This window comes from Hemibagrus wyckioides, linkage group LG06 (assembly GCF_019097595.1).
Source record: "Hemibagrus wyckioides isolate EC202008001 linkage group LG06, SWU_Hwy_1.0, whole genome shotgun sequence".
In the NCBI taxonomy this organism is placed as follows: Eukaryota; Metazoa; Chordata; class Actinopteri; order Siluriformes; family Bagridae; genus Hemibagrus; species Hemibagrus wyckioides.
In genome coordinates, this window is record NC_080715.1 from 45,587,523 (window position 1) to 45,598,716 (window position 11,194).

The following is an 11,194-nucleotide window of genomic DNA, read 5'->3' on the forward strand; positions in this document are numbered from 1 at the left end:
ACATCTTCCTGCTGCAGAGACACTTCAACATCTCACACTTCACACACCCATGGCTCCTCAAACACTTCGACTTCCTCTACAGGACACTGCTGCCAGGTATTTGAGTGGTGTGTGTTGCGTGTGTGTGTGTGTTGCATGTATGTGTGTGTGTTTGCGTGTATGTGTGTGTTTGCGTGTGTGTGTGTGTTTGCGTGTGTGTGTTTGCGTGTGTGTGTGTTTGCGTGTGTGTGCGAGTGTGCATGTGTGTGTTGCGTGTGTGTGCATGTGTGTGTTGCGTGTGTGTGTGTGTTGCATGTATGTGTGTGTGTGTGTGTACGTTTTTGAGAGTGACATTTTTCCATGTTTTTGTGCCAGACTTCATTCCTTGGTCTTTATGATGCAGTGTGTGTTTAGGTTCTCACACACACTTTGGGTTCTTCCAGGAACATGTGTATTCAGATCATGTGACACTTCATTCAGTAAATTACTGAAAAACTGAAGCAGAACTATGAGTTTCACAGTGAATAAAGCCACAATGTATGTTTGTTTGTTTGTTTGTTTGTTTGTTTATTTATTTATTGTAATTTACATGGCCCCACTATTATGGGATATTTTCTGTCACATGGAGTCTGCAGAACATCGGTTTAAATTATGAAGTGTTTAGCACATGATGTGTCTTACATGTGTCCAGGTTTCCAGAGGAACGTCGCCATCGGTGATTCCAACTACAACTGGTTTTACGGACCGGAGAGTCAGTTGGTGTTCCTTGACCGCTATGTCATGAGGAATGGCCAGGCTAACTTTCTGGCTGAACAGATACGACACCACCGCGTGCAGGACGGACCGGGGCAGCCATCACGTGGGCAGAAGTGGTGTACATTGCACACAGAGTTAATCTGGTACACACACACACACACACACACACACACACAAGCATTTCTCTCCATGTCGTACTATGTATGATTTCGTATGTGACAAATAAAATTTGAATTTGAATTTCCTAGTGACTGTCTCTGTGTGTGTATCATGCAGGTATGATGCCAGTCTCAAAGCAACGCCCCCTCCAGATTTTGGAGTGCCACGTCTGCACTATTTTGAGGACTGGGGCGTGGTGACATATGGAGGTGGTCAGCCTGCAGGGACGAATCGTTCCTTTCTGTCGTTTAAGTCAGGGAAATTAGGAGGCCGCGCCATCTTTGACATCGTGCACCAGAGGCGTTACAGTGAGTGGATCCGCGGCTGGAAGAACTTCAATGCTGGACATGAGCATCCTGACCAGAACTCATTCACCTTCACACCCAATGGTTTTCCCTTCATCACCGAGGCGTTGTACGGCCCCAAGTACACGCTTCTCAACAACGCCGTTCTGTTTGCTCCCTCCATTGACCATACCTGCTTCTCACCCTGGGAAGGTCAGGTGACTGAGGCGTGTGACTCCAAGTGGTCGAAGTATAAGTACGGTGCTGCAGCAGACTGCGAGGGTCGTGTGGAGGCAGCACTGGAGCGCCACGGTATCGTGTACATCCGCGGTGAGGGACGGGCAGCGTACAGCTCAGCACTGAAGATCAAGAACCTGCAGAGGAACCTCATCCTTCTCCAGCCTGACCTCCTGCTGCTCTTGGACCACGTGCACCTGGATGCCGAAAGCCCCGCCCACAGCATCAGTGCCTTCTTCCACAACACGGACTTCCCCTTCCAGCACACTGGGGCAAGAGACGGCGTCCATGGTGCCTTTATCAAGCATGGACAGGACGAGTACAGCATGCTGTGGAGGGACGACACGGGCTACAGCGGGAAAGCCGATACAGCGTACTGGACGTACCCACACGGTTACCCCTACAACGGCTCTCACTATGTCAATGTGACCATGTCGCTACGCTTCCCGCACACTCGCATCGCCTACTTGTTTTTCGGCCCAGATGTCAAAGTTCTCAGCTTCACTCTGCGTGGAGACTCGGAGAGGATCGACGTCCACCTGACCACAGGAGACCACACCTTCACCATTCACATACTGACATCAGAAAACCCCAGCAAACCCGTGTTCGCCATGGTGCTGATGGACAAGCTGGAGAAGGTGGTGTTTGAGCGGGCGGCGGCAGTGCAGGAGCGCCCCCTGGAGCAGGTAAAGGACTACGTTAACCTGGTGGAGCAAAACCTCCGGCACATCAAACCGATCTTCCAGCAGCTAGAGCGCCGCGTGAAGACACGCATCCTCAATGCTGAGGGGTTCCACAGAATCAGAGGACGACTGAAGAAGAACTTGGAAAAGAGGAGGAAGATGAAGAAGAAGGTGGCAGCAGCTGTGGAGAAGATGTTCTCAGTGAATAAGAAGCTGGGGAAGGTGAAGGGGTCGAAGCAGGCCACTGGAAATCACGTGAATGAAGCTAGAGCGCAGCAGCAGGGGGCAGTGAGGCTAGAGGGCAACAGTGAGGATGTGCAAAGGGGCAAGAAGGCCAAGGTCATTAAAGGACATGAGTTTAAAGAAGTCCACACTACAGTGGCTGTGAGTGGGACCGAAGTGACCATTTCTGTCTCCTACATACGTGTGTTCCTGGTTCTGAACATTGGAGCCTTCTTCCTGCTGCTGGCGGTTCTGCTCACACAGCTGCATCGAGCTCCGAGTCTCCACACGCAGCGCTGCATCTACTGCGTGCTCCTGCTGGACAGCTTCATCCTGCTCGGCCTCTACTCATCCTGCTCACACGGACACTGCTGATGTCATCACCAGAGGATTTCTCTGATAGTGATGACATCATCGATGTGGGGTGTTTCTGACAGTAATGACATCATCACTCTGGGGTGTTTCTGACTGTAGTGACATCATCACTCTGGATCAGTTGTATCCAGTGTGTTACCCCGTGTGTAAATGTACATTAATTATTGTGTGTGTGTGTGTTTGTTTTGGGGCGTTATTTTGTAATCTTTGCAATTAAAAAAAGCAGATGTAGTATTGTGTGTGTGTGTTTATAGTACACTCAGTGGACACTTTATTAGGAACACCTGTACACCTACTTCTTCCTGCAGTTACCTGATCAGCTAATCGAGCAGCAGCTTCTGGTAAAGTATATCTCAGCCATCAGAATGGGGAACTGGGATCACTGGGACTTTAACTGGGGAATGCTGGGTGGTGTGAGATGAGCTGGTTTCAGTATTTCTATAAGTGCTGGTTTCACACGCAGTCTCTAGAGCTTACTGGGAATATTGCAGTAATGAAAACACCCAGTCACCTGTGGTTTTGTAAAAGAAACCCCTAAGCCTTGTTGGTGAGAGACGTCACTGGAGACCAGACCCAGACTGGAGACAGGCTACAGTAACTCTGCTCATCACTCTGTACAGCTATGGTGAGCAGAATAACCTCAGGATGCACAACACAATGAGCTACAACAGCAGCAGGACTGGTTCTGTCTGGGTTCTGCTTCTGCCAGCCAGGAACAGGATGCAGAGGATGGAGAAGTGCAGCCTGGTCTGATAAATTCAACAATAAATGTTTAAGAAAATTACAGCATTCCATATGTGGGAAATAAAGCATTGGTCCATGCGGCACAAAACATCACGTGACCTCGCTAACAGTGCCGGTAGTAACTGACCACTCTCTGACCGCCACCTGCTGGTCAATGTGTGTTACTGCAACATTTAAACAGCTACATTCAGCACACCAGTTAATCTAATGATCTAAAGTTCTAAATGGCCAATAAATTCCTCTTAAATACATTAATCACTGTAATGACGTGCTGGTAGAAATACTGCAGTCATTACGCTTACTAATGATGTACTTCATGTAGGTTTCTACAGTAATGATCTCCCATCTACTGAGACAGTCTCCTTTCAGTGACAAGTGAAAATTTTTGAGTCATTAAAATGTGGTTGAGGGTTCGAGCCCCTGCACTGACACGGTGTTGATGAAAGACCATAAATACTCTGCTCCAGGGGACTACACCACAACTGACCATGACCTCTGACCCCAACTACCTAACAAGCAGAAAAGACTTTCTTCCTGTACTTTATAGGAAAAATAAATCTCTCTCTCTAGCTTTGTCTTTGTCTCTCTCTCTCTCTGTCTAGCTTTGTCTTTGTCTCTCTCTCTCTCTCTCTCTCTCTCTCTCTCTCTGTCTAGCTTTCTTTGTCTCTTTCTCTCTCTCTCTCTAGCTTTGTCTTTGTCTCTCTCTCTCTCTCTCTCTCTAGCTTTGTCTTTGTCTCTCTCTCTCTCTCTCTCTCTCTCTAGCTTTGTCTTTGTCTCTCTCTCTCTAGCTTTGTCTTTGTCTCTCTCTCTCTCTCTCTCTCTCTCTCTCTCTGTCTAGCTTTCTTTGTCTCTCTCTCTCTCTCTCTCTCTCTCTCTCTCTCTCTCTCTCTCTCTAGCTTTGTCTTTGTCTTTGTCTTTGTCTCTCTGTCTCTCTCTCTCTCTCTCTCTTTCTCTCTCTCTGTGTGCCCGCTGGTACTTTTATCTTAAATTTACTGCTTAACAAGACAGGAAGTGTCGTACTACGGCTTCCGTTGCAGGTCCGTCACGAATGAACACACACACACACACACAAGTGTTTGACATGGGCGCGCGCGTGGGTCGCCTTTTCAGGAACTTTAATCTAGAGGCTCGGGCGCATCGTGAAATCGGCAAAAACAAACCGGAAGCGGCTCCACGGCATCCTGTAGCGGTCAATCACAGTGACAGCGTCCTGTCCGGTAATAATAATAATAATAATAATAATAATAATAATAATAATTATTATTATTATTATTATTAGTATTATTATATCCGTCTTTACTGAGTCGCTAACCTTCTAACTGACACACTGACCGGCGGCGTCCTAAACCGGACACTACTGCCCTACACAGTGTGTTAAATAGAGGGGTAGTGTACAGTGTGTGTGTGTGTGTGTGTGTGTGTGTGTGTGTGTTAGTTAGTTAGTTAGTTAGTTAGTTAGTTAGATAGAGGGGTAGTGTACAGTGTGTGTGTGTGTGTGTTAGATAGAGGGGTAGTGTACTGTGTGTGTGTGTGTGTGTTAGATAGAGGGGTAGTGTACTGTGTGTGTGTGTGTTAGATAGAGGGGTAGTGTACTGTGTGTGTGTGTGTGTGTTAGATAGAGGGGTAGTGTACTGTGTGTGTGTGTGTGTGTTAGATAGAGGGGTAGTGTACTGTGTGTGTGTGTGTTAGATAGAGGGGTAGTGTACTGTGTGTGTGTGTGTGTGTGTTAGATAGAGGGGTAGTGTACTGTGTGTGTCTGTGTGTGTGTGTGTGTGTGTTAGTTAGTTAGTTAGTTAGTTAGTTAGTTAGTTAGATAGAGGGGTAGTGTACAGTGTGTGTGTGTGTGTGTTAGATAGAGGGGTAGTGTACTGTGTGTGTGTGTGTGTGTTAGATAGAGGGGTAGTGTACTGTGTGTGTGTGTGTTAGATAGAGGGGTAGTGTACTGTGTGTGTGTGTGTGTGTTAGATAGAGGGGTAGTGTACTGTGTGTGTGTGTGTGTGTTAGATAGAGGGGTAGTGTACTGTGTGTGTGTGTGTTAGATAGAGGGGTAGTGTACTGTGTGTGTGTGTGTGTGTGTTAGATAGAGGGGTAGTGTACTGTGTGTGTCTGTGTGTGTGTGTGTTAGATAGAGGGGTAGTGTACTGTGTGTGTGTGTGTGTGTGTGTGTTAGATAGAGGGGTAGTGTACTGTGTGTGTGTGTGTTAGATAGAGTGGTAGTGTACTGTGTGTGTCTGTGTGTGTGTGTGTTAGATAGAGGGGTAGTGTACTGTGTGTGTGTGTGTGTGTGTGTTAGATAGAGGGGTAGTGTACAGTGTGTGTCTGTGTGTGTTAGATAGAGTGGTAGTGTACTGTGTGTGTGTGTGTGTTAGATAGAGGGGTAGTGTACTGTGTGTGTGTGTGTGTGTTAGATAGAGGGGTAGTGTACAGTGTGTGTCTGTGTGTGTTAGATAGAGTGGTAGTGTACTGTGTGTGTGTGTGTGTTAGATAGAGGGGTAGTGTACAGTGTGTGTGTGTGTGTGTTAGATAGAGGGGTAGTGTACAGTGTGTGTGTGTGTGTTAGATAGAGGGGTAGTGTACAGTGTGTGTGTGTGTGTGTGTGTGTGTGTTAGATAGAGGGGTAGTGTACAGTGTGTGTGTGTGTGTTAGATAGAGGGGTAGTGTACAGTGTGTGTGTGTGTGTGTTAGATAGAGGGGTAGTGTACTGTGTGTGTGTGTGTGTGTGTGTGTTAGATAGAGGGGTAGTGTACTGTGTGTGTGTGTGTGTGTTAGATAGAGGGGTAGTGTACAGTGTGTGTGTGTGTGTGTTAGATAGAGGGGTAGTGTACTGTGTGTGTGTGTGTGTGTGTGTGTTAGTTAGTTAGTTAGTTAGTTAGTTAGATAGAGGGGTAGTGTACAGTGTGTGTGTGTGTGTGTGTGTGTGTGTGTGTGTGTGTGTTAGATAGAGGGGTAGTGTACAGTGTGTGTGTGTGTGTGTTAGATAGAGGGGTAGTGTACAGTGTGTGTCTGTGTGTGTTAGATAGAGGGGTAGTGTACTGTGTGTGTGTGTGTGTTAGATAGAGGGGTAGTGTACAGTGTGTGTGTGTGTGTGTTAGATAGAGGGGTAGTGTACAGTGTGTGTGTGTGTGTGTTAGATAGAGGGGTAGTGTACAGTGTGTGTGTGTGTGTGTGTTAGATAGAGGGGTAGTGTACAGTGTGTGTGTGTGTGTGTTAGATAGAGGGGTAGTGTACTGTGTGTGTGTGTGTGTGTGTGTGTGTTAGATAGAGGGGTAGTGTACAGTGTGTGTGTGTGTGTGTTAGATAGAGGGGTAGTGTACAGTGTGTGTGTGTGTGTGTGTGTTAGTTAGTTAGTTAGTTAGTTAGTTAGTTAGATAGAGGGGTAGTGTACAGTGTGTGTGTGTGTGTGTGTGTGTGTGTGTGTTAGATAGAGGGGTAGTGTACAGTGTGTGTGTGTGTGTGTGTGTGTGTTAGATAGAGGGATAGTGTACAGTGTGTGTGTGTGTGTGTGTGTTAGATAGAGGGGTAGTGTACAGTGTGTGTGTGTGTGTGTGTGTTAGATAGAGGGGTAGTGTACAGTGTGTGTGTGTGTGTGTGTGTGTGTGTGTTAGATAGAGGGGTAGTGTACAGTGTGTGTGTGTGTGTGTGTGTTAGATAGAGGGGTAGTGTACAGTGTGTGTGTGTGTGTGTTAGATAGAGGGGTAGTGTACAGTGTGTGTGTGTGTGTGTGTTAGATAGAGGGGTAGTGTACAGTGTGTGTGTGTGTGTGTGTGTGTGTTAGATAGAGGGGTAGTGTACTGTGTGTGTGTGTGTTAGATAGAGGGGTAGTGTACAGTGTGTGTGTGTGTGTGTTAGATAGAGGGGTAGTGTACTGTGTGTGTGTGTGTGTGTGTGTGTTAGATAGAGGGGTAGTGTACAGTGTGTGTGTGTGTGTTAGATAGAGGGGTAGTGTACAGTGTGTGTGTGTGTGTGTGTTAGATAGAGGGGTAGTGTACAGTGTGTGTGTGTGTTAGATAGAGGGGTAGTGTACAGTGTGTGTGTGTGTGTGTTAGATAGAGGGGTAGTGTACTGTGTGTGTGTGTGTGTGTGTGTGTTAGTTAGTTAGTTAGTTAGTTAGATAGAGGGGTAGTGTACAGTGTGTGTGTGTGTGTGTGTGTGTGTTAGATAGAGGGGTAGTGTACAGTGTGTGTGTGTGTGTGTGTGTGTGTGTTAGATAGAGGGATAGTGTACAGTGTGTGTGTGTGTGTGTGTTAGATAGAGGGGTAGTGTACAGTGTGTGTGTGTGTGTGTGTTAGATAGAGGGGTAGTGTACAGTGTGTGTGTGTGTGTGTGTGTGTGTGTGTGTTAGATAGAGGGGTAGTGTACAGTGTGTGTGTGTGTGTGTGTTAGAGGGGTAGTGTACAGTGTGTGTGTGTGTGTGTGTGTGTTAGATAGAGGGGTAGTGTACTGTGTGTGTGTGTGCGTGTGTGTGTGTGTGTTAGATAGAGGGGTAGTGTACAGTGTGTGTGTGTGTGTGTGTGTGTGTGTTAGATAGAGGGGTAGTGTACAGTGTGTGTGTGTGTGTGTGTTAGATAGAGGGGTAGTGTACAGTGTGTGTGTGTGTGTGTGTGTGTGTTAGATAGAGGGGTAGTGTACTGTGTGTGTGTGTGTTAGATAGAGGGGTAGTGTACAGTGTGTGTGTGTGTGTGTTAGATAGAGGGGTAGTGTACTGTGTGTGTGTGTGTGTTAGATAGAGGGGTAGTGTACAGTGTGTGTGTGTGTGTGTGTTAGATAGAGGGGTAGTGTACAGTGTGTGTGTGTGTGTGTTAGATAGAGGGGTAGTGTACTGTGTGTGTGTGTGTGTTAGATAGAGGGGTAGTGTACAGTGTGTGTGTGTGTGTGTGTTAGATAGAGGGGTAGTGTACAGTGTGTGTGTGTGTGTTAGATAGAGGGGTAGTGTACAGTGTGTGTGTGTGTGTGTTAGATAGAGGGGTAGTGTACAGTGTGTGTGTGTGTGTTAGATAGAGGGGTAGTGTACTGTGTGTGTGTGTGTGTGTTAGATAGAGGGGTAGTGTACAGTGTGTGTGTGTGTGTGTTAGATAGAGGGGTAGTGTACAGTGTGTGTGTGTGTGTGTGTTAGATAGAGGGGTAGTGTACAGTGTGTGTGTGTGTGTGTGTTAGATAGAGGGGTAGTGTACTGTGTGTGTGTGTGTGTTAGATAGAGGGGTAGTGTACAGTGTGTGTGTGTGTGTGTTAGATAGAGGGGTAGTGTACAGTGTTTAGTGTTGTAGTGTGTGGTTAGAACACTGCTATCATAACTCATTCTCTCTAGATAATTAATCATAATGTGTACAGTGTGTGTGTGTGTGTGTGTGTTACAGTGAGGGAATTCCAAAGGAAGGATGATCCGTTACTGAATCGACTCAGACAAATTTATGTGGATTCTAAAGACCCACAAACACCGGTATATACACACAGACACACACATACCCACACACGTACCCACACACATACCCACACACATACCCACACACACACCCACACACACACACACACACACACACACACACACACACCCACACAGCTGTGGTGTTTTGTTTGTTGTACGACTCGGTTTTTGTGAAATAAATAATTGAAATGTTGTATTCACTGAAGTTTCTTCTGTAAAACATGTGACTTGTGGCTGTGTTTCCCTGACCGGTTACTGGTTAGAGGTTTTGAACGAATCTGCCCCTTACTGTGAGTCTGAATGACCGGGAGGTTGACCTGAGAATAAAACACGCTACAATAAATAAAACCAAAACATAAAGTGAACACATGGTGGAAGCTAGTCAAGTACAGAGACAAAAAAAGAAAACCACAGAAAGGAAGTGTAAACTGTGGGAAAACTGTTACAAAGCACTGACACTGGAGACTTCTTCCACATCTCACACACACACACACACACACACACACACACACACACACACACACACACACACACTTCTTCTTACAGGATAATTATCACTTTTATGTATGTGGATTATTGGTTGTACAAGTCACTGTGAATAATGTGTGTGTGTTTGTGTGTGTGTGTGTGTGTGTGTGTGTGTGTGACAGCCTTCAGCAGGTGTGAGGAGGCTGCAGAAGGTGGACCGCCGGCCTCTCAGTACCGTACTGGTTCCTCCTGGAGTGTGTGACATTACAGATGTGCCCAAAGGAAAGCTGACCATTGTGGAGGCGCTAACAGCTTTAAACAAACATAAGCTAATGCCTCAGGAATGGTCAGCTGAGAGGATAGCGCAGGAGCTAATGCTATCACACAGTGATGTGCGTGCGCTAACATGCTACTTCATTCCCTTTAACATTAAAATCATTAAAGTCCCCGGAGCCGAGGAGACTCGGAGACGCATCGCTGACTTCTAACACACTCTTCTCTTCTCCTTACTTCACCTCTGAATATTTTCTTTATTTTATGTTATTAATTGTCAGTAATTTTCATTGAAATAAAAAATGTTCAATGATGTCCTGATATTTCCTGAATATACTTACTGTATAAAACACACTCGGTAGTTTAGCAGGAATTATTTAACATATACACCGGTCAGCCATAACATTATGACCAGTGCCAGGTGAAGTGAATGAGACTGAGTATCTCCTCATCATGGCACCTGTTAGTGGGTGGGATATATTAGGCAGTAAGTCAACATTTTGTCCTCAAAGTTGATGTTAGAAGCAGGAAAAATGGACAAGTGTAAGGATTTGAGCGAGTTTGACCAAAAGGGCCAAATTGTGAAGGCTAGACCACTGGATCAGAGCATCTCCAAAACTGCAGCTCTTGTGGGGTGTTCCCGGTCTGCAGTGGTCAGTATCTATCAAAAGTGGTCCAAGGAAGGAACAGTGGTGAACCGGAGACAGGGTCATGGGCGGTCAAGGCTCACTGATGCACGTGGGGAGAGAAGGCTGGACCGTGTGATCCGATCCAACAGACGAGCTACTGTTGATCAAACTGCTGAAGAAGTTAATGCTGGTTCTGATAGAAAGGGGTCAGAATACACAGTGCAGGACGGGTCAGGGCTGTTTTGGCAGCAAAAGGTGGACTGACACAATATTAGGTCATAATGTTATGGAAAAAAAAACAATGTTTGCTCCCTGACTTCAGAATTAAAGCTTTGGCTGCTGCTCTGGTGTTTATTTTTTTAGTCCCTCATAAATCAGAGTAAAATACTTTCGTAAAATGAGCAGAGTGACATTTCATCCCAAAAAGCTGCTAATACAAGCTAAAATTACAAATTCAAAAAATTCATGGTTCCCTGGACAGCAGGCCAGCAGGCACACAGCATGACCAATCATCATAAAGAGAATCTCACCCAGGAGTTAAAGGACCACCGGTTTAGAATAATTTGTGTAAAAGTCATGTTGTGTTTGTTAAAGACATGAAGTAGAGTAACATGAGGAAACACCAGCAGTGCTTAACTGCAGAGTATTTTATTTCTAATGAAGGAATGAAGCTGGACATAGAGTTGGTGATGTTGATCTTGGACAGGTTTGTAAACCACAGATCATTGTTTCAGAGGCTAACTGGAGATATGTTTTATCACATAAAGAGTCAGGAAATAAAGTACTCTGGATTAAACACCTGGATAATTGTGCACTATTAGATGAGTATGTAGTTATGCTAATGACGCTAAAAGCAAGAGTTTCAGCTTTTCTGGAAAGTTGCTGTGTATAAATGACAGGCAGTGGATGCTTGTAGCCATCTCTATTGACCCTTCACTGTGCTGTACACAGACCTCATTAACA

At 45.7% G+C, this 11,194-nt stretch overlaps 2 protein-coding genes across 2 annotated transcripts in view; both read left to right on the forward strand.

The window, feature by feature from the left end:
- dse (dermatan sulfate epimerase) overlaps positions 1-2,926 on the forward strand; it is a 16,362-nt gene extending 13,436 nt beyond the window's left edge. Inside the window, exons 4-6 of the mRNA XM_058392883.1 lie at positions 1-96; positions 671-878; positions 1,012-2,926. The exon at positions 1-96 is cut by the window's left edge and continues 144 nt beyond it. Of these exons, the coding sequence (XP_058248866.1) occupies positions 1-96; positions 671-878; positions 1,012-2,695 (1,988 nt within the window). The 3' untranslated portion in view covers positions 2,696-2,926. The remainder of the gene's footprint in view (positions 97-670; positions 879-1,011) is intronic.
- A 1,489-nt stretch (positions 2,927-4,415) lies between these two features.
- On the forward strand, positions 4,416-9,907 carry ndufaf4 (NADH:ubiquinone oxidoreductase complex assembly factor 4). Its single transcript, XM_058392884.1, has 3 exons — positions 4,416-4,656; positions 8,794-8,876; positions 9,512-9,907. The coding sequence occupies exons 1-3, from the start codon at positions 4,488-4,490 to the stop codon at positions 9,815-9,817; spliced, it is 558 nt and encodes a 185-aa protein (XP_058248867.1). The 5' UTR covers positions 4,416-4,487; the 3' UTR covers positions 9,818-9,907.
- Positions 9,908-11,194: the final 1,287 nt, after the last annotated feature.